This window comes from Salarias fasciatus, chromosome 13 (assembly GCF_902148845.1).
Source record: "Salarias fasciatus chromosome 13, fSalaFa1.1, whole genome shotgun sequence".
Classification (NCBI taxonomy): domain Eukaryota; kingdom Metazoa; phylum Chordata; class Actinopteri; order Blenniiformes; family Blenniidae; genus Salarias; species Salarias fasciatus.
The window spans coordinates 8031645-8055369 of NC_043757.1; the positions used below are offsets into that span (position 1 = coordinate 8031645).

A 23725-nucleotide genomic window follows, 5' to 3' on the forward strand; every position below is an offset into this window, starting at 1 on the left:
AATGATGTGTGGGGATCTCGGATCTGCTTCTGATTTACTTTTATGACTATTGAATCAGAATTCCCCTCCCAACCTTTCACACTGATTATAGCTAATTCACAAGAGAAAATCTCACTCAATAAATTTATTTAAAACTCCATGTGAAGTTGAACGGGCCAGTTTAGAGCAGGAGCAGCAAACTCATGTCAGTTCAGGGGCCACATACAGCCCAGCGGAGTGGACTTACTTAAAGCCGACCCTTGAGGCTAAAGTTGGTTTTCACAGCAGCATCACTGACAGCTCAGCTCCAGTCTCACCGCTGTCTTTTATCTGCTACTCTCAAGTAAACTGTTAGAAAATCTGTGTTTTCTTTGACATTTTTGCAATTTGCTTGGTGGTTTGGTGGGCCGGATGGGAGCCCGTTGTGGGCTGGTTCTGGCCCACGGGCCTTATGGTTGACATGCTTTTTATTGACTTCATTTTAAATTTCTCAGCCATTGATTCTCCTGTTTTAACTAACTTTTGTTTTCTGATGTGTTATTTTTCTATGATTATAACATAATTGTATGTGCTTCTTTCTCTTTGTGAAGCACTTTGATCTCTGTATGAATGGCTCTACAAACTTGCCTTGCTTTACCTGCTTTAGACAGTCATCATAACAACACCTCCAGTTGAGATTTTGGCTTATGGACATTTACTTGTGGAATTTGCATGTTCTCCCTGTGCAGGCGTAACTTTTCCCCAACAGTCTGAAAACATGCATTTGAAGTTAATTGGTGAATAGAAATATCTAAATGTGAGTGTGTGCTGAGATCGGCTGCAGCCATTCACAACCCAGAGCAGTAGCCTATTGTAGATGGATGATCTGTAAGGAACTCACCACTCAGAGATTTGATTGAAATGAATGCTTGACTTCCTGTAGTTTCACAGAACAATATTTAGCTGTCAACAGATCCCAGTTCAAAGCTTCTACTTTAAGTTAAAGGATGGCTGTGTCCAGAGCTTAGAGAGACTTTGTACAGTCTACAAAGCAAACACCTCTGATTGACACGTAGACCATGCTTATATATAAATATAAATGTATACATATCTGCCTCTGTTATTATGTAGGAACAGAAAAGTCATATGCATGAAGACCTATCGGAACACTGCCATCGAGTGGTCAGAGGGCAAATAACACATTAATGTTTCAAATCAGGATTAACTCACCTAAAATTAGCTTTTAAATGGTATATAACATACATGTAAATATATTTTTTAACCAATACATGACAAACATGCCTTAAATATCACTGAAAGCTTTCTTGTATTAATCATAGTTTGATATTATGAAAAGCAATATATGCAGCTGTAATTATGGATATTAGTGAGGATAAGTGTGGGAAATCATGCACATCGCTTTTAAAGAAATAATATTTTACTTTGCAAAATATAAAGAAAAATAAAATGTATTGAAATGGACCATTTAATATGAAGCATCGAGAAATGCAGTAAAATAACACTGTTCTTAAAAAGGCTGAATATTTAAGCATTAGAAGACTTAAAGTTATGGACTGCTGTAACGTAAAATTGAACGATTTGTGTGTAAAATAACTTTGACTCACATCTGGGCAGTTTTTGCCACATCTATTCATGACAGGATAAATGTCTGAAGTTATCAAGTCTTTCAGATGTTGCACATTAAGCTGACTCAATGTGGCTTTAATTACTTTCTGAACTTTCTTTCTGCAGCGTATCCAAAACCCAACCCTTCCCAGCTATGTCCTCAGGTCCAGCTCAGCCACAGCACAGCCAGAAGTGTCCAAGCCAGTCCGCTTCCTACCTTGAATGCTCCCGAGCTGAATCTGCTCCGATCTTAGTTCCTCATCTTCAGCCGCAGTTTCTGGATCTCCACGCCGGGACTGGACTCCGGCTCTTTCCCAGGGATACGCAGTGACGGGACTGGACGTGTGGATGTTCCCATTCAGATCGAGGCAGCTGTGCACACAGATCTCTCTCTTCCTGCTGCACACGGCAGCTATGGAGGGTGGGGAATGGGCTGCCCTTTGCACAGCCTTTGATGGAGGCTGCTCATTAGAGCCGCTGCATTGGGAGCATTAGGAGACAGAGGACACACGGCGTGTTCAAAGGTGGGAACAATTAGCACTTTCCACAGAGTTAATTGTCGTTAATATGCATTTAAGCAAATTGGAAAAATCACATGTGGAGTAAATAAAATGGTCATGTAATGATCCAACTTAGTCCTTTTTTTTTGTTTTATTTTTTTTTGCAAAGCACAGGTTTGAGCTTTTTCAACACCTACACCAGCTCATCACTCACACCATGCGCTGCTTTTCAGTGGACGGTGCCGGTGCAGGGAATAAATCTCGGGAGGCTGAGCCCCTTTGAACGAGCCCACAGCCGGAGGAGAGGTTTGCCTATCCCCGGGTAAAGCTGTGATATCTGCCTACCGCAGCAGATTAAAGGCTCTCTCAATAACTCGCCGAGAGCGGGCGAGCATGGCAACGCCTGCATGAAAAGATGTCTGAGAGAACTCACGGGCTGGTCTCTCTGCTCATCCACAGCTTTCACACAAATGTGTGCATGTGTTCATTCACATAATTTGAAAAGCGTCCCTTTGCCTCCCCTCCCTCCCTCCCTCGCCCTTCTCAACACCCTCCAGTCCCTCCGGGCTAATTGTCAGCATATCGGGAACAATGCAGAAGGGCCTTTACATGTGTCTCCAGTGTTGCCAGACATTCTGCTCTGCACGAACATACTTCAAAGCCGTTTCCATAGGGACTGTTTAAGCCGCCGGCTGAAGTTTTCACGTGTGAAGTGCATATTGTACCAATGCTCATTTGAATGCTGGGTAAAGGGCGTGCACATGCTTATTTAAGAGCGCAGAGGATGAAAGGTCACGCTCGGTTAGATCTAGGTTCCCCGTTCGTCACTCGTGAGAATAAATTAAGAAAAATCCGGATGCAAGCAGTCAGATCAGATCTGATCACCTCACTGTTTAACACAGACACGCTTTAGCTAGTCAAATTATGCTAATGTGATTAATTGGACTGACAAAGAGGATTAAAAACTTAAGCTCTGAGAGCAAAAAAAAAAAAAAAATCATGATACAATATGAAAGGCGGATCTGATTATTCCGATGTTAAAGCTGAAAGTGTGCAACGTGCCAGATGTTGTAGTACAGCAAGCGATAAAGGAAGTTGTATGTCAGCCAATCTCGGTCTCAATCCAGAATACATGTTTGACTGTGCTGCTACGCTGCGAGCCGAGTTTCTGAAGCTCATTTACAAAAATAAGGCACCAAAGAGCCGTTTCTGATGCCCCAGCTTGATGGAATATCCAATATGAGGGCGGAGTTGCTCGAGCAAGTCGTTTCTCAGTTGGAAGGTTTGCAGGTTCAATCCTCCGCCTGTCCACATGTGCTTGAGCAAGACACCAAACTCTCCAAGTCCAGGGGACAAATTGAGCTCATTTCTCATCTACCTATCAGAGAAAATTTAAAAATCCAAGAAAAATTACTAACATGAAAAATCATAAGTACTTGGAAGCAAATAGGACATCATCCAATTTGAAGGAAATCTGACTGTGTGTCAAATATGAGCTGTGGCTTTTCATACTGTGCGGCAGCTTCTGATCCATTATAATTGTGGTTCTCTTTATGAAATGTACAACATTTGCATGAATGTGAGTGCAACAACATGTTTTCAGGCACATTGCTATCTTCAGTCGGGATGCACTACAGACAGACTGAAAACTAGCTGGCCACATTATTAATACGGACCCAGTCAGGTGCACATATATCACTTTCCTCTGGGCTGCGGCACACGTGTTGGTTTTCTCTGTAAATTAATCGTTTTGACCTCCAGAACTTCCAATGTGTAAAGTGCTCTAAAATAACTTAGACCGTGGTTTTATATCACTGTCCATAAATCCAATTAAGCTGAATACGATTATCCAATAATGAATTCAGCGATTATTTGTCTTGTGGTCTTGGAATGACATAAACATGTGTCATTACCGTAAGTGTATTAATTAATGCAGCAAATCACCAACTGATTAGTTTTTGCAATCTCCAGCATGTTTACCCTGATAGAAAAAAGGGTAGGTGATTTATGTCGGACCTCGTGAGGATGCATATGTTGGAACACTGAACACAAACTGTTCTCTATCCTCAGAGCAGCAAGGCTCCGCCACCAGCTACACTGACTGGTGTTCACTTAGAGAAATCCAGATTTTACAGGAGATATCCGTCTTTTCTGGGCTTTCTGACTTTGAATATTTGAAAAATAAAAACAAAGTTAAAAAAGAAATACTCACAGACTAGATGGGCTGTAGTTTACCAGCCAATGCAGTATTCCCAGCAAGTCGTCGTCCCAGTACAGGTCACTGAAGCGCTCCTTCACAACGCTGGCAAACGCCCGGAACTGGAGGTCCTTCAAAGAGAAGATGTACTCCCCTCGGAAGAGAGAACAAGTTGGTTTTGAAATGAGGCTGTCGAGTAAGCTTAGGACTGCTTCAATAACTGGACTGAAAGGAGGACTCGTCTCTCACACACACATTTTGTTTCTTTTTATACACTGTAGAACAAGGTATTAGGAACACTGATCAGAACAAAACAGATGCAGTTCAGCAGGTTTTTGGGAAGAAATCATGATAAATAAATGGAAGGAATGCATTATGCCTCATTTCTGAATGAGAAAAATCTGAAATTTTTTATTGTTTCCAATCAGTGTGAGTGGAGTGGAACATGTGAACGCTCAACTAGATAACTAAATTAAAAGCACTTCATTAATTCACTTAAATTGAAGTCACAATTTTTTTTTTTATATATAGTTTTGACATGCAAAGAAACCAAGACGGAATCAAGTATGTCAGATTTAGTCTTGTGGAAGAAAAAATAGGAAAAAAGTAAACTTTTGAAAAGAGCTCAAATGATCGCAAAGACAGCAGGAGGGTTAATTTAACAGACAAACACATTTTATTGCTTTCAAGTGTATTTTCAGGCTGAGTTAATGTTTGTACTGATAACTCAAGCTTTAAAATCAGTGTGACATACGGCAATAAAATGTTATCTAAAGACACATACCCATGGCAACATCCTCATGGCCGTTGTCCAAAAAGCCGTGGAGTGAAAACTCTCCCCTGAGCAGGTTGATGACCTCCTGCAGGTTGGGGTGGACTTTGGGGGAGGCGGGCTCTGGAAAGGACCGCCTCTCCTCCTGGGTTGTCCAGCTTGTTTCTCCATCGTATGCTCTGGGTGGAGCATGCTCGTGGGTGTCCCCGGAGAGGATCGAGTTTCCTCCGAATAAAGATGGAGGGAGGTCATATTCTAAGGTCGCGGGCCTCGCCGGCACATTTTGACAGTCAACAAACGGCTCCTCAGCACTCTCATTAGTCGCCATCAGCTCCTGCAAAGGCGGTGGGATGAGTGAGAGATTAATGTCCAACCCGAGGAGAGACTCTGGAGCCCGGACCTGCACTGGCACTAAAGAGAGATGTCCTGTTGTGGGATCTTGCCGAAAGAGGTAATTGTTGTAAACTCCGCAGCCGTTGAGGTTGGGCGATAACGGCAGAGGAAGACTAACTTCAAGATGAGAAATATCAGGGAGGGTGGAAGAAGAGTCCGCCGGCACGCCGTTGCCAGAGGATGTGGATGATGAAGCTTTGGCCGTCTGGGTTGTCGTCAGTTGTGAATGTAAACTCTGCTCAGAATGGGAAGGACACGGATATTTCGAAGGCGCAGAGACATCAAAACCATCTTCCATGTTCTGCTCGTTTGTATTCGCAAATTCGTCCAAAGTCCTGTCAAAGCAAAGAATCCCTCAGTTTTCTGTGTGGGAAGTAGATTCACAGATTTCTCCTCTATTTTATATAAAATTATTCAAAATGACTTTCACTGAGACTTTCAATGAAAACAATTTGAAAATCTAGTTCGAAGGTGGAGAGCTTTGGAAACACCACATCAGAGTAACCATCTCATTTACACTACTTTAAAATACAGCATCAACGCACCTTTCAGTGTCTGCTGCTACATGGGATCCCTCCTCCTCGAACTCTCCCTCATTCGTCAGGATGATGGGGGTGAAGTGAGTGGCACTGGAAGTGAAGGCCTCTGGGAAATGGCGTTCCTGGCTGACTGGGTAGCTGTGGGGAAGAGGGCCAGGCACAGGAGCCAGGCGGCTCTCAGTGGCCGTGGGCACAAAGCCTACACACAGTCACGACAACGCCAGATACAATATCAGTGATATTGTCTCATGCAATGGACACGGTTGAGAGACAGAAAACACGGATAAAGTCACTATGGAACAATGCATGTTATCAACAATCGTATGTCACAGTTAAATCCATCATTTACATGTAAACTGACTTATACTTTTGAGAACAAATCACACAGATCATTGACATTTATACATTTCAAATGGAAACACATTGCATGAGGGTCGTCCATACTGAAGCAAAGCTGTCCTACCACTGTGGTTCTGTGGAGATTCTTCACAGCAGTGCTGATGAGCTGCAGTCAGTTCCTGTGGTTCTCCGGCGTTCGGGGCCGGCTAAAAGAAAGCAAAACTGATTTAGGACAATGGAGAAAAATCCCTTTTCTCAATGGGACAGAACAGAACAGGCACCCGGGAGAAGATGTAGAAGCAAACTGGCTTTGATTTAAACAACAGGGGTGTATCTGGGACGGAAAGACGGCCAGGTTTACCGGGTGAACCCTGCTGATGAGGCTGCTCCAGACGGCCTCGGCGCTGGTCCCCTGACGGAACAAGTAGTCACGACAGCTCTGCAGAACACACACGAGCAGGAGTGTAAGAACAGAGAGGCACTCCATCTGCTGACGCCGATACTCTCAGATCATTTCTGCCCTGAAATAACTGAAGTGTTTGATTAGCAATAAAACACACAGTGCTTCAAAAGAAAACATCCATTCAGGAAGTGACTAGATAATAATCATTGTGAAAGAGTCCTCTGTTGACAGGATGACAAAAGAGGTTTGACAAATTGGATTCTTGATATTTAAATCACAACAGTGCCTCTTTAAAAGAATGTTTTTTTTTTTCCTTTTCTCACGTTGTGAAGTCCACACATTGACATGTAAAATTAAAGAGAGGCTTAATTCATATCAAGGTTTTGTGATCCGAAGTGCTCCTGACACAAAAGACGAAACAAATAATTAGAAAAGCTGTATTGAATAAAACTACAGTCTAAGGTTAAACAAAACTCTATGTTAAAAACTCCAAATAAAAAGCATGGAAATGAAAAGTGGCTGAGAGAGACTAAGGTGCATCGAAAACGAGCAGGAAGTGCTATCTTAGCATCTATCTCAATAAACTGTAATCGTACTCTCTGAGCCATGACGATGGACGGTCTCTCGATGGGCGTTCGTTTAGCCATCTCCAGCAGCAGTCTCTTCAGTTTGCGAGGCATCGCCAGCTTTTGATTGGGCGATAAACTGAACTTGGCTGCGGCCCAGAGAATAGCAGCAACTCCATACACACAAACCTAGAAGAAGACAGAATGGATCAGATAGGAGATGATCCCGCAGCAAGAAACACAGCACAAAGACTCAATTATGCTCTAAGGATGCAGTAAAACTGATATGCATGTTCAACTGGATTAATGCTTTAATGTATCAGGGCACTGGAAAGAGCCTTTGGCATGACTCCACCACTTTAAAAGCAAATACCAAGTAGAAAAGTATTTTTTTTCCAGAGAAACAAAAGTGATGTTTGATACTGTTAAAGTAAAGCCAGAAACATTGACACTGATCCATCTAGACGGCAGTAGTGCTACTACTGCGCACCACGGCCGAAGTAAATATTCGTTCTGCACATGCGCAAGCCGATGGACAATCACAACAACGTTTGCCTCCACAATGTCGTGACTCCCGGTCCATATTCTCCTGAGACTTGGCAGATTTATAGCTGTGAGTCACCAATAATAGCAATTCAGTTCTGTCGTCTTCCCATACCAATGTGTGTGTACTCACCATTGTTATCTATAGCAGGAGTGGGCACTCCAGATCCTTCAAGGCTGCATTTCTGCAGTTTCGATGTTCCCTCACTTCAGCACACCTGATAGCAACGACTGGCTTTCTGTAGCGCTTCATCACGATACCTTCAATAAATTCAGGGGTGTTGGAGCAGGGTAACATTGAAAACATACAGGACCGAAGGCCGCCAGGACCAGGACTGCCCGCCCATCATTCATAGTGTATTGTTCTCTGTGTGCGTGTGATTTCATTACAAAAACAAAACAGTGCCCACTAGTGGCTCAACATGAAAACTAAATTTTCTGAATCATCAATTCAAAAACGTGTTTTCACTTTTGCTGATATCCACATAAGTATCTCACTCAAAGAATAAGTGAGCCTTCAGGTGATAATAAAGACGAATGGAAGCGGCACAGACAAACCTTTTCCGTAACAATTCCATGTTCTTGATATTCAGGCGCAAGATAAAACTCATCTAAGATTCCTACAAAGAAGACATAAGAAGGTTCATCAGTGGAGATTTTAAATGACTAAAACAGAACTGCAGAAGAGAAAAAGTCTCACCTACCAACGTTTTTTGGTTTCAAGAAGAGCACCTCTCCTTCACAGCCCACGTACACTGTGTCCAGGCACAAATAAGCTGACGGAAAAGAAAAAAAAAAAGCAGCACAGAAAAGCTATAAACAAAACAGCTTTCACATGTTTTCAATCGCTTTTCGTTTCCTCTTTATGAGTCATCCACTCCTGTGAGAGCTGGAGCTCAAACAAACACAAAGCTGCAGGGACTGGACTCTCTTATCTGGAGAATGAAGCGTAGGGAAATCACCTGGGAAGTCGATGTAGGTCTGCAGTGAGGACAGGCAGGCGGAGCACAGGGCCCACAGCTCGTTCACCGTCAGCCTCCGCTCACAGCGAGTCAGCAACTCTCTGAGTGAGATCCACTGAACACAAAACAGCCAGTTTAGACGCCACATCAGCGACTGACGGCACAGATTCCCCCGATCACCCTCACTATCATCAATATGAGGTAACAGACTCCAGGTAATCTTTTTTTAATGCTCCTCGAACTGAGGAACCAGGACTCCATCAGTCTGAGTCTTTTGAAGCTCAGACTATAACCGTAGTACACAGAAATCAGATTACTTTGGAGTAACTTTTAGCAGGCTTGCCATGTTTGGACCTGAAAATATTTACTCAGTTGTTACTATGACGATCAACTTAAAAAAAAAAAAAAAAAGATTTCAGTCAGTTGACGTGGAATGGCCCATTTTTCTAAATGAAGCATTTTCATCTCTCTGCAGTCCTGCACAGAGCCTTTTATTCCCCGACTCCAGGGCATTTTTTTTTAACCACAATACCACTCCTTATTTTGTCTCAACGCTTCACTGCATCAACAGCGTACATGAAAAACACACAACATGAAGCCCAAAAGTATAATAAAAATGGTTTCTTATATAAACTCCACAAAATCTGTGCTCATCTCTCCATCCACCATTAATCTAATTACTCAATGTTTCATAACTGAGGTTTTATGGATTTCCTGAAATCCTTTTCAAAGAAGTCATTCCGTGACAATTCATTTCTGTTTCACATCCATGTCTGCAACTGCACTAAGCAACATGTTCGACATTATGGAGCATTTAGACTTGAATTCAAATGATGTTTTTCAGACTGCAATGCATCAAAAGAGGAAGAAAAAGTGCAATACATATACAAAAAGCCCTCACTTCATTGGGATACTCACACCCCAAAACACAACGAAAGTTTTGCATTGTCACTTGAAATCACTGTCTTGTAAACGGGCCCTGGTTGCACTGACGATCCAAATCCAATGAGACCAACTGACATTGTTGCATCATTAGTTGGCCCCAAACAGCATGATTAATTAATACAGTTAGTCAGACACTGTGCCAGCTGCTTGAATAGTTACATCATTTGTCAATTGAAAATCATCTGACTGACCTAATCAATGGTGTAATTACTGGCTGCAGGCCATGTGATTGATATGCTTTATAACTGATTGGCTGAAGGCTGCGTGCGTCATCGCTGCCCCCGACTTAACTCGGTGCTCGACTTTCTGTGTTTGTATAAAATTAAAGTAAATTGTTTCAACTCCAACCTATACTGGAGCTGCTGTAGTTTCATTTCCCGAGGCAGTTAAGTGGTCTCCTCACCATCCAACTGAGCAAACATCATTCCCTACTGAAGAGCGCTGAATACGTCTAAAGGCTCTGAAAGAGAAGTGACCCTTGAGATAAGGCTGTCACACTATTACGCAGCTCTACACATCTTGCTCCCACTCATCTAATTTAAACAGCAGTTCTATAGGAGATCCATACTTCCTGAGGATTTCTGCTCTCTGAACATGGCAGCACGTTTTTCTTTTATCAGTTTAACAATCAAGACATTCAAGGTAGTTTTCTGCAGTTTTTCTGACCTCATCCTGAGATTCTTCATTCAGGCACAGCATGCTTTTGGTCATGTGGTTGTTAGGAGTGTAGAGGATGTGGTTCGAGGAGCCCTGGTCCCCAGCGGGGTCCCGGTCCATTTCCAGCTCGTGACTGGAAGGAGGTGAGACGTCGTAGTGGCCCTCAGGCTGACTTTCCGGGGTTTCTCTCTCTTCGATGCATAAAATCTCTGCAGAGTCCTCATTTCTCTGGAACACCTTCCCACAATCCTCTCTGATGGAGAGTGGGTAAGACTCGCACGACTTTCCCCGGTTGAGTCTCTGAAGCTTGTTACTCCACACAGTCTTGCAGCAGCTCAAATGCTCATCGGTGCCAATTTCCGTGAGGTCTGAAACAGGGATGCTGATATCTCCGTGTGGGGGAGGGGAGAGGCTGGGGGGGTTGTTGGAGTCCGGGACGGAGCAGGAGCGATTGAGGGCCCCCCTCACCCTGTTCAACCTCTGCAGTGCTCTCCTCCTCACCGGGGAGCTGTTGTGGGAGCGGCAGTCCAGCTCGTCGGTGAAGATCATGCGGCGATCCCCTTCACAGCTCTCCATGTCTTCGGCCCAAAGAGAGGAATCCCAGCCCCCGCACAGCTGCGGAGCCAGCACAGTATCATTTGTTTCAGATGTTCTCAAGGCAGAAATAAGCTTAATTACCTCTTTGGAAAAACAGTAATCACAGTGGAGATAGCTGAGCCAACTGAACTGGAAAGAAAGGTCTTTCAAGTAGCATTGGAAAGCATAAATAATCCCCTTATCCCCAGAATACATGCAGCTTAGATCTCTAGCCAGTGTCATTGAGGTATGTGGTAGGATTTTAGTTGAAGTCAAATGACTGCATCTCTTCCAGCATCCTCAGATATTGTTTGGTCTAGACTATATTTATTATAAGAAACAATGCGGACGAAACATTTCCATTAATACAAGTTGGCGTTATCTCAACTTAAAGCGGCTAATATGTTTGTATATCGTCAAACTAAAAACTGAATGTTTGACAACTCATGCAAAAACCAGCTTTGTTTCAAAAGTGGCATAATGAGTAAAAAACTTTAGTTTATGCTAATAATGCACAGTCGATGCAAAAATAAAAACCCAACACTATGTACAGTAATGGAAAATGGATCAGATTGAATTCATCCTTCAATCAATACAGTGTGCAATGATATAAATATGATAACTTCCATGGGGAATTGCTCTGATCTGTTCTTTGTGGTTCAGGGTGTGGCTTACTGGCAGCCGACAGTAGTTGCGGCATTGTCACATTGAGAAAGTTATTGCATCCAGATGTGAAGAGTATCTTCATGATCTCATACTAATTAATTTCAGGCTTCGAGGCACCAGCTGGAGTTATTTAAACTGGGGTTTTATAGGGCAATGGGTTACAAAACTTTAAAAGAGAGAGGATCTGTCACAAAAGGCTGAGCTGATTTGCTCCTTTTCGTATGAAAACCCATCCAAACACTGCAAATTACACTATAAGTCAGCAAAACTACTAATGGTTATTAATGCAATATAAATGTGCTCGTCTGTCGGACGTCCTGTTTGCACAGCAGCTTACGCATGTATGCAACATCAGATTTGCAACTAATTTTAAAGGTGCAAACCTTCAGTGTAGCAGGCCCAACTTGTTTTATAGTTTCAACGGTTTGAAACAAACCAGAAAATCTTAAGGCAGTCCGGTTTGGGACACTCACGAGCATCAGTTAAAGGTGTAATACAACATTTTGATTTCCGGGTGGATCACCTAAATAATTGGTGGGTCTGTTTGTCAATCATTCTGACGAGCTGCTTTCGTAAGGCGGTTCTCCGTGCTTGCGCCCAATCAGCTTCTCCCTTTTGCGCATGCGCATTCAGAGTGTTTATGTAGCCGGTGAGCTTCTGAGCTAGTACTTACCGATGGCGAGTCTGACATAATGAAGCTGTAGCTGTTTCGGAAAAAAAAGCTTTATTTATGAGCGAGGCGGATCGCAGAAACTGTACAGAGCCGTGCACGCCGGAGAAGAGGAGATCGCGCTCGTACACTTCCGCGTTTTCTGGGAGAAGCAGGAGAGCTGGGCGGATGGTCTGGCGCATGCGCGTTGTTCAAAAAGTGAGTAACAGACGTGGGGCTTCGTCTTTTCGAGAAAATGTTGTATTCCACCTTTAATGTAACAAGGAGATTTTGCTGGGGAGTTTTCGTTCAGTCAACATTTTTCTCTTGAACATCAAAGATTTTGTAGTGAAAGGCAAAACAATCAAGTTGGTGTAGCACTATCCTTCCTTTTCATTGTTCAAAAGTGAGAATATTATCACCCAGCAAATGCACGTCCCAAAAATAGAAATAACTAACAAATATAAAAGTGAAATCCGCTCATTATCGAATTCAAACCTACTTTAAATAATGCAAATTATTTCTATATTGACTGATCATACTTACTCTCAACAAACAACCCCTTCAGGATTCATGGCGGATGTTTAATGCACTCATACAGAGAGATAACAGGAGTCTATTCCACTGATATGACTGATTTCTGCTTATAATTGTAGTATTTTATTTATTTCTTTATTTTAAAGTCACCTGTATGTCTTTTAGTCATTAGGTTGTGGAGCCGATGAGGGAACACTTTCAGTCTGTAGTGTGTTCTGCTTGTTAAGAGTGTTTGAACGGAGGGTTGGTCCTGTACCTGCTGCCTTGACAGACCGTTTGTTTTGACAGAGCCATCAGGCAGGTCTTTGGTGTTATCGTCGGAACTCAGTCTTTTAAGAAGGCATCTGGGTTTGGCGTGCTGCCACCTCGCCTCCCAGGAGCCTTCCTGTCCATCTGTGGATGCACAAAGACGGCAATTAATGGCAGGAGAAGGGATGGCGGAGTGCAACAGTGATCTGTTGAAACGGGCGCGATAAACTTGATAACCTTGAAAGTTTGAAACCGACTCGATGGAGAGCACCCGCCGGCCAACAGAGGACAGTTTCCGGCACACGGCTGCAGAGGAGGAGCGAGACAGCCGAGCTTCAGCCTCAGACAGGATGTCCTGCGGAAGCGGTGAACACACAGGTTTGAATCCATATCCAGGCAAGAAATATGCAACATAGGTTCAATCTGATTTTACATGAAGAAATCTGTCAAGAAAAGAGAAGCATTTCCATCAAACTGAATCACTACTTAAAATGTGTGATTTTACTGTGTCGTTAAACATTGTGTACTACTCTGCACCGTGGATGTTGACTGAACTTCTCACATTACCACAAAAAAATGGGAAATTGCTTGATTGCTCGTCATCTCTCAGCTCAACCTTCAATAGAGGGAATTTAATTTCTGCAGCAATATTTACACACAAGGTAATTCAGGAGGAAATAAAGAAAACACATTAGAAGGCGAGTAAACATCTTAGGGCACGTTTACTTGGCAATGATTTCAAGTAAAAACTTTCCCTGTGTTTTGGGTGTCTCTTCTCATGACAGCGATGCTCAGAGCCACTGAAAACACAACCTTTAGAAATCGGCTCCCGAGTTGGAACTCTTTCAAAACATTTGGCCAGAAATAGAAAAAAATGTTTTCATGTTGGTCCATTAGTTTTTGCTGTTATTGCACTGAAAACACACATAAATGCCTGCAGAAAACATACTATAAACATTTAACTTCTTTATATTTTACATATTTACAAATAGCTAAGTTTGGATTCAATTAATGTTAAAAATTCCCTAAGTTTAAGCATTGACGTGTAAAGTGCAATCAGCGGGGGGGAAAAATGACAAAGCGTCAGTCTAAAGAGAAAGAGGAATTGGTAAAAAAAAAAAAAAAAAAAAAAAAAAAAAAGAAAACGAATGTATCAAGAGAATTACAGAGAATATGGCTTCAAAGAAATATTGGACAAAATTAGAGCTGGATGCATCTTTTGCAGTGAAAAACTTGTGAATGAAAGTTTGAAACTAAAAGCTGAAGAAGCATCTGTCCACCAAACACAGAGTTTATCCTCAACTCATCATTACAGACTGGAACAAGGAATCTGCATTTCACATATGATGTGCTATGATGTCCTCACAACTAGTGGTTTAAGAATCTATTTCTATGCATTTGGATTTATATTTCTCCCCAAATATGCATTGCTGGCCTTCATAATTAAACAAAACTAAATATGACTTTGCTGAACTGTTGCTATTGCAACAACACACCATCAGCAGGGTAAAACTAACCTGTCTCACAACAGTCTAAAACTTTTAAAAAATTATTGTTTTTAACTGATTTTCTTTGCTAATCTCTTTAATTGATTGATATACACTTGGATAAACCACACATGTGAATGCATCTTTGTGTTTAATGCATATTTGAATTTTAATATCAAGAGAGAGCCCATTGCAACAAATTAAATGATGTGAGTGGACTAATCTGATGATCATGTGGAATCAAGCTCATTTTTCCCACTTTACAAGAGAAATTGTGGTGCATTTTCTGAAGAAATTGAGCATCCAGAAAAAACAAGTTGAAAGTAAAAAATAGTGCTGTGTTGTCAGCAGATTTCACTTCAGTTTTGTGTTGTTGCAACAACTGTGAAAGTGGACTCCTGAGTGCACATGAAACTACAAGACAGATTCAAAGGATCCTCTTTCAATCTGCAGTAACATATCTACTCCACTTGAGGCTGCTCAAGAGCACTGAGTGACCTGACTAAAAGCACTGCCAATTAATTCATCCAATAGAGAAGAAAATGTGCATCAGTCATGGCTGTATCCATAATTACTGTAAACACAATTACTTCTCCTTGAGTATCTGGGATTTTAGTCATTACTGTACATTAATGATGATGGAGTGGAATACCAGGACGTATTTTATTGCCTATTGTTTAAGAAGCTTATCAGTAATGAAGTCACGCTGTGGCTGTCGGTCGATCATCATCCATCTCCTCCGAGTCATGAAGACTCTGAGATCATCTTTCTCCCCCTCATATGTTTGTCTAAGTATGTGCTACTAACATCTATGTTGCAGATCTCCAAACAATTAACTATTGTGTTAATTATCCAACTGTGGGTCATTTTTATTGATAAATGTTTAAAAATGCAAACATCAATCGCCACTAATTAAAATTACTTCGGAGGGATGGCATCGCTGTGTGATTGTACAAGTGAGAGCTCTGATTAGTCCACTCCTCTACCGGCCCGACCCTCTATAAATCTCTGCAGCGGCACTGAAGAGTCAGCAAGGCGTCTGTACCTGCAGGAGCGGCCTGTCCTCAGGCTTCTCCTCCTGCATCTGCTCCAGCAGCCTCTGGATTTCCTCCCCGAGGTTCGCCTCCAGCTCCGGCTCGATGACAAAGCTCAGCGCAGCAGAAAGTGTGGAGCCCAGAGAGTAAACGTGGCCCTGCAGCCCAGGATGGAGACAGAGAGAAAGCAACTGTGATCAGGAGGCAACTGCAGCTGCGTAGAGACCAGGAGAAAAAAGAAAAAAGAAAAAAAAAGAAAAACAGGATCTACTCAGTGTTTGGCCCAGTAAGTACTGTGTGTTGTGCATATTTATGACACAGATATTGTTTTGCTTTGCTCTACTCACAGTGGACATTATGGTCAGCTCTGAGGTGGGAGCAGACTTAAAACCCGGTGCTTGAGAGCTCAGATCTCATTCATAACGATCACTCCTGACCACTGGACCCATACTTATGTGGTAAACACATGTGCAGAGGCAGCTCCCAGCTTGGGTCAACCAAAATAGAAGAGTAAACACTCCACTAAAGGCTCAACTTCATGGCATTACTTCAGTGGAACATAACAGCATCCATGAGAAAAACATGAGAGGAGTGAAAAAGAGCAGCGACATCACAGAGGGTGTTTAGTTTCAAATTCAGTTACACAGCTCGGTTGTAAATGTGTCCATGTATTTGTAGTAACAGTGGCACCGCATGGCAGTGTGTGGGTTTGATTTTTAGTTTTACACAGTGGAGGCTTGATTTTTCTGAGCCCAGTCACGTAAAAGACATTTTTTTTTGTTCCCATTTCAAAACTGTCCCCGAAGCACCGCAGAACCACACGCACAGAGAAGTTTAGAAATATGAATGAATTGGCTAAATCACTCAAAATACTAAACAAGAGCATAAATAATGTATTTAAGCATTTGTTAACTCCTTAACAATAGTCCTTAAAGGCTTCATTCCAAGGAACAATTACACCAAGTCTGCACAGAATTCAAAGCAGTTAAAGAATCAGTCGTGTTGATTTCACCTGGCATGCTATTCTGAGCTGCTGCCGTGGCTCGTTCTGGCTATGATCGCACCGTTTACCCATCACGTGAATGATGAAAGTGCTTGAAAGACGTCACTCGAGAAAAACAGGAGCTGTCATAATTACTGAGGCCAACAAGTCATAGTAATTATGACAGCAGTAAAAAGCAGGGACATCTGGACTTCTTTGTTTTCGATCCTGCTACCACAACATGGAAAGAGATGGATGGATGGATGGATGGATGGATGGATGGATGGATGGATGGATGGATGGATGGAACACTGGGAATCAGAATCCGATCTTAAAAGATTAGACAAATTGGTATGGAGAATGACTAAAGCCTGGACCAGGGGTGTCAAACATAAGGTCCGTGCCATTAAAGATATCCACTTCATTGCTATTAAATTAGCCTACTTTCATACTATCAGTGTGAGTTTGTACAAAAATGCAAAATGCTACAGATAAAGGAGAATATTTCTGGACAGTTTCTTGTATTTTTGACCAGAAAGTTTAATTAAAATGAGCTTTATATAGATTTAGATTGTAGTCATTTTCCGTAGTAAATGTTTAGATGTGCTCAAAATATAGATGTTTTCATCACATACACTCTATGCCTTAGCAAGGAAATGCTTTAAAGTTTAAATTTAAAGGTTATTATGGAACTATTTTAATGGTCCAGCCCACTCAAGATGAAATCAAGTTGTATGAGGACCCTGAACTAAAATGTGTTTGACACTCCTGATCTAGACTTTCATCAAGGAAACTACTGGTCTGGCAACTGAAGAGCCATCTTAATAAGACGAATAAAATCACCAAGACAGGAGTCAAATATATCTGGCATATTAGATCCCAAAATCCCGCAAGGGAACTCCAGCAAGGTCCAGCTGCAACCTATGAGTAGGAGATGTGGATCAGATCAACTATATTTGAGAACTGAACCCATTGTTCCTCTTTTAGTGCCCATACTTTCAAGAGGGACTATAAACCTTTTCGGTCCTCAAAGCTTTTTTCCTGCCAAGAAGTACATACAGTACTTGTCCTTGTCTGGTTGAACACAAAGGGAAACAGAGAAACAGAGAAGTACACAGTGAGACTGGCTAAAAACATAGTCAAGACCATTTCTTTTTGACTGATTCAGACAGTTTCCACCAAACGCTTTAGACCTTAAAGAAAAAAAAAACTGTGGGTATCTCTGTGGGTATGTAAGCGTCCAGGTGGACAGCCTGATTTGAATTTAGTGAAGACGCATAAAAGCAGAGGGTGGATGAGGCCATATTCCCTCACAGTGATGAATGAGTCCCCAGAGGGGCATAAAGTCTATTCCCTGCTCATAGTGATTAAAGCTCGATCACCAGCAGGCTGAATAAAGCCCATCAAATAAATGTATTTTAAAATGTGACTGGAGCCGGCCTGCCAACTCTCACACGACAGTAAAACACACATTATTTACTCACGATCTCACGCTGCACACCGTCGGCTGAAACTGAGAGCCCATTGTTTACTCATATTCAGAGATATTTTTGTCAATAGTTGGCCAAATAAGTTTAGTGCAATGCTATGATGTGTTTTTATGAAATCACTAGATAATTTAATTTTATAGTGAGATCTTCTTAAACTGCATAAGGGAAATGTACAGCCTCTCAGCATCACTTATTTTCTAATCCATCAAATCTTCTGTAAGTGTCTGTATGCTCTGGTTATTTGGCCTTACATTTTCCTAGTACTGATATTAATGCAAGCACAACTTTTTCACATGTAGCATCATTTTTCTTTCAGAAAAGCTTCGCGTTCACACAGCAACGTTTTCAAAATGATGTCTGTTTACATGTAAAACAGCAGAAACACTGAAAATTTAGTCAACGTTAACAATAGCAATGGCGAGTACAAGGACAGTTATCGTCCATTAACTCGAGCATTTGCAGAAGCACGACAATGTTGCACATGTGAAGTATCAGCATTTCTGCCATCTACAGAGAGTACATTTCTACTGACATATCTTTAAAGCGTTTAGGAAAAGTTGCACTTTCAGTGGCTCCAAACGCCATTGTCATGTAAATACACCCCAAAACCACAACGTAAGTTTTGTGTCTTCAATTGAAAATGCTGTCAAGCAAACAGGGCCTCAGAGAGCCTTTTGCTTTCAGATAAACAGTTGTCCAATAGAAATTTCTCGAAACTTGATGTCATGAAGCACTCCAACGAAAGCTACTTGAAGTTGAAGTACGTAAAGAAGAAAAAAAATCTGAATCAAAATATGGTTGCAATGGGAGGTTTGTCAATTACTGGACAAAAAAAACCCAAAAATGGTTTAAATAAAATCTGCTTCACAGTGAAGATCTGATATCAGACATCTGGTGTAGATGCTGGTTTTATTGTGCAAGAAAACAGAACAAGCACAAAACCCTCCTTTCCCTCAGCAACAACAGCAAGGTGCCCCTGACTGCTGTACTGTATGTGTGTGGTGAAATTCCCTAGGGTGTGTGTGTGTGTGTGTGTGTGTGTGTGTGTGTGTTTGTGTGTGTGTGTGTGTGTGTGTGTGTGTGTGTGTGTGTGTGTGTGTGTGTGTGTGTGTGTGTGTATGAAATGTGTAACTGTGGCCAGCTGCTTCAGCGAGGAAGCAGCGTCTCTCACCTCAAACGTGCTTCCCGTGCTGTCGAACTCTGGAGGCACGAAGGAGCCCTCTGGATCGTCTGCAGGTCAAAGACACACCGATTAGCTGCGCCATTAAGCACGTTTGACAAGCATCATCATTCCATCAAAGGGGAACAAATGGCACGTTCACGACTTCATTTGAGCGCTCTGATGTGCAGCCATGTCAGTTCCGTACTGTAATGGACTTGCTAAGCACCCGTCGCGATGGCATGCAAATCAGAAGCGGGGACGTATGCGGCATGCGAACGCCGCAAATGGCCTGCGAGCGGGCGCAGCCACTTCCCCTCATTTGCATAATTCATGTGTCAGAGATAATCCCCGACAAACAAGACGGGAGATATTAGGAGATCAGAAGAGGAGCGGCGCTGAGTCCTCCTCTTTTCTCCTGCACAAGTAGGCCAGCGAGTGTTGGGACGGACCGCCCACAGGACACAGAGACATGAAAACATCACTGCAGACACTGCGAGCGCTCCATCTGCTGCACGGACACGGGGCGAGAGCAAGGCCAGACAGGAGCAAGCAAAGCAGGCTCGGAGGGGAGCTAAGTGGGTCATGACAGTTCTGGGTTTGTCTACAAGAGTTATGAAGTCACATTGCACATGTAGGAAAGCCCAGAGCCCTTCTTCTACCCATTTCTTTCCTTTCGCTTCATCACTTCAGTAAAGTTTTTCCTTAATCCCGTCTTTATCTTCATCTCTTAAAACCTTGTTGTTCTGTTGTTTTCAGCTTTATGTCAGCTCTATTCAATCTGCCAATTTATTTTCCAAGTTGTTTTCCTTCGATCCATTCATCCCACATCCTTCCTCATTAAGTTCCTTGTATCTTCCTTCTTTCCTTCCTTGTCTCCGTGCTTCATTCTCTTCTACATCGTTCCTTTCACTGCACATCTTTCCTTTCTTGCTACTTCTTTTCCTCCTTCTTCCTTCCTTTTGTCTGATATCCTTCCTTCCTTTCAGTCCTCCTAATTGCTCAATTTCTTCCATCGCTTTTTAAATTTCTCTTTTTTCTCATTCTCAAATATTTCATTTACTTTAATCTCCTCTCAACACTCCTGCAGTCCTCAGTTCTGACTTACCATCCTCTTTCTCCTATTTCCACACTTAAGTCTTCTCATCCAATTCTTCAATTTGTCCTCCCTTTTCTACGCTCTCTGATCCCAGTCTCAATCCATTTCCCAATCTTTTTCTCCGGCTAAATAATTTTCTATCTTCTCAACCTTGTTTTTTTTTTATATACTTTTGTTTCTACTGTCTACATGTCATCGCATCATTCGTCCTTGTTTTTAGGTCTCTTCTCCGTGAGAGGGAGGGAGAGGAATAAAGAGAGGCACGCTGAGTGACGCAGTTGCCTGCGGGATGATGGTGAGAACTGGGTGAGTCATGTATGCCTACAGCACTTTAGCACAACAGGTAGAAAGAGATGAGCAATATCACAGATTCAGCTCCAAAAAAGGGCCACATCACATTTCCCACAGAGCGCAGCCGGTGCCTCTTCATCTGCGACCAACAGCTTGCAATGCCCGACCACACGGGAAAGCCAGGCTGGTTTTTTTTTCCCCTCACACATCGCTGAATTAATAAAACAGGAAAAAAAAAAAAAAAAAAGAGAAAGAAACTACCAGGACATTTTGTCACTGTGATGACTGGCGGAGCGCTGACACGACACCCACGGTCACAGGCAAACATACAACCTTCGTGCCTTCACTGCAGTAATTAATCAGCTGAAATGAACGGTATTGATGAGTCGCTGTGGCAACCGCTATTCACACCGAGATCCATCACCGTGGGCCTCAAGGTCACTCTGCCATGTGGCACCACGAAGGAGGGGGAGCGCCGGCTCGTGAGCGAGCACGAGTGGGACTGACCGTTAAAGAGCACATCAACGGGGCTGTGATAGCATGATCTGTGCAAATGGATGGATAGAGGCAATTATGAATCCCCATTTAATTGTGTGTAATTGGACTTGTGCTTGTGTGCATAATCAAACCTGTGTGGGCACTTAGATATGCATATGCGAGTGTGTGCAGTTTGATTTCTGTGAGTCTAATGCAATCTGTGCATGTGGAATGCTTTGTGTGTGCATGCTAAGATTTGTGTGTGACGACACGGGTCTGAGAGTACAGTCTCGTGGAATTATCTTTTCAGCATGATCAATTAGCAGAAAAACCATACAATTCTCTCTTGCAGTTTACAAACACGGTAACGTCAATGCATTGGATAATGTATATTACATGTTCTGCATGACAAAAACAAGCTTTGCTCTTAACCATTTGGCATTTGTCGAGCTGAAAAAAACAAGTATTTTCTCAGTAAGACACCTGTACAGGGGTGATTTCTGTTTGTGTTCCACCCAGGAGGGGCCTGTATACAATAGAGCAATTTCAGGTGAAAACCTTTGTTGTGTTTTGGGTGTTTAAATAACAACGGTGCTCAGAACGACTGAAAACGTAACCTTCTGAGATCTCAGTCGCCATGCCGACGGCAGAAACACTGTCCACGTGCACCACGGAAGGAGTAAATAGTTCTTCTGCACATGCGTGAGTAGCTGGACCATAAAAACAAAGTCTGGCTCCAGAGTGTCACGACTTCTAGTACATATTCCTCTGAGATTTGGCAGCTTTAGAGTTGAGAGTCACCCGGAATAGCATCCAGCTTTGCCGTCTGTCCATGCAAGTGTCTGTGCACTTGTTAATGTTCATAGCGGATTGTTCTTGCATGCATGTGTGTGTGTGGCTTCGTTAGAAAAACAATGAACAGCGCCACACTGGCATGTGTTTCACATAAACAGACATCGTTTTCAGAATGTTGGTCAGTAAGTAAACGTGAAACTTTCCTTATAGCACTCTGAAAACACATTTTCGCTTGAAATGTTGTGTAAACAGGGCTTGAGAAATGCTGCTACTGTATTTACCTCCACAAGCTTCAGCTGAAGACTTCACCGCCATCAATTGAAAGCAATCAATAGAAAACTGCTAAAGCCGAGCATGGAGTGGCGCGATTAATCGTACGGATGCACTAATGTTCTGCAAGTGCAGCCAACAGAAGAGGGGTAATAAGGGCCACTGGATGAAACATGGCTGATCTCAATCCAATGAAGCCTGACGGAGTAATCAAAACCTCGCTTCAGATTGTCTCAATTACTGAGTGAAGATCTGCTGAGGAGAAAGACAAAGAAGAAGATGCAACAATTTAATGGATGCCACTTCGGATGTGTGCGTGTGTGTGTGCATGTTCGAGTGAGCAGCTTAGGATTGACTGCTTATTGGCCCGCCAAGCTGTTACCACAACAACGATCCCCCTGGCAACTCCAGCTCTGTCCGTCTAATCAATGCTTATCAATTTCCAAGGTTCGGGAGCGGGGCACAGAACAAAGCGTGCGCTCTAAGCGTGTCTAACCGTCAGTGACGAGACATTAAAAAGAAAACTGAGCAGATGAGGTGCGGGATAGTGAGCGTGGATGGGGCGTTTGTAGTTTGGGCTTCAACGGAGCCACAAAGAGGAAAATGATGTTGTCTGCGTAAATCAAGGCAGACCGGAGACATCGGCAATCCAGCCACAGAGTGAAGAACTGTTGTCATTCCCGAGAGTCAGAGTCAGAGAAAAAAAGCCGCAGTTCAGGAGCCTGTTCACTTTAGACTGTGTGCAGTTCTGCTCTAATCTCACTAAAATGGTTGTTTAATCCGTGGCTGGGTAACACTCCGCTCCTGTATCCTGGTGCGGAATAAATCCAAGAAACACACGAGCTAAAATCTGAGTGGAGTTGTACTTAGAATTAATTTAGAAATCAAAGAAAAACACACACAGTGTGAAGGTACCGTAGCAAAAATAAGACACAGACCTGCAGAGACGTCACGAAAACATCGATTTTCTCATTATCTATATGTCTATATCACAGATGAACTCAAACACTCGAAACATGCTTGAAAATATCTTAACTGTGAAAACTGGTAGGAAAGGAAAATTATCATACGATTATCATACTACAAACATTTTTGAAATACTTTTGATTTTGTTGACTTATAAAGTAAGATTGTAAAGAATGAAAGAAGAAGTTGAAATGTTTTGCTTCATGTGCGATCAATATAAAATACATGAAAGATTTCCTATTTGAACTAAATTATGGGCAAAAATTAAAAAAATTTTGAGATAAGCTGAACATCGTAAGGCTTGTGTAAAAGCAAAATACTGAAATAACTAATTTACCGAGGATTATTCCTCTTCATTTCGATGGTTCTCTGGGCCAATGGCTTCAGAGTTGTTTTACATTTTAAATTTTGTGATAAAAGTTGAATGAAATGCTGTTCTTGCTACTTATTTACTCAAATTCAAGTCCATTTTACTTAAAGTTTAGTCAGGTAACCAGAATACGAGCAGTCTTCTTAAACTCATCTTAAAACTAAGAGGTAAAATCTAAATGTGCAAATGCATTAAAAACACTGCGAAGCCCGTCAGTAACTGTGTGTT

At 42.3% G+C, this 23725-nt stretch overlaps 1 protein-coding gene across 1 annotated transcript in view; it reads right to left on the reverse strand.

Annotated features, from left to right (window-relative positions):
* The window catches only part of kndc1 (kinase non-catalytic C-lobe domain containing 1), a 48107-nt gene that overhangs the window by 15707 nt on the left and 8675 nt on the right, over positions 1 to 23725 (reverse strand). Inside the window, exons 3-17 of the mRNA XM_030106741.1 lie at positions 19242 to 19300; positions 15610 to 15756; positions 13315 to 13432; positions 13085 to 13221; positions 10410 to 11015; positions 8799 to 8913; positions 8541 to 8612; positions 8395 to 8456; positions 7324 to 7482; positions 6686 to 6763; positions 6449 to 6530; positions 5992 to 6184; positions 5066 to 5781; positions 4297 to 4435; positions 1802 to 2061 (exon numbers count right to left, since the gene is read on the reverse strand). Of these exons, the coding sequence (XP_029962601.1) occupies positions 1802 to 2061; positions 4297 to 4435; positions 5066 to 5781; positions 5992 to 6184; positions 6449 to 6530; positions 6686 to 6763; positions 7324 to 7482; positions 8395 to 8456; positions 8541 to 8612; positions 8799 to 8913; positions 10410 to 11015; positions 13085 to 13221; positions 13315 to 13432; positions 15610 to 15756; positions 19242 to 19300 (2943 nt within the window). The remainder of the gene's footprint in view (positions 1 to 1801; positions 2062 to 4296; positions 4436 to 5065; positions 5782 to 5991; positions 6185 to 6448; positions 6531 to 6685; positions 6764 to 7323; positions 7483 to 8394; positions 8457 to 8540; positions 8613 to 8798; positions 8914 to 10409; positions 11016 to 13084; positions 13222 to 13314; positions 13433 to 15609; positions 15757 to 19241; positions 19301 to 23725) is intronic.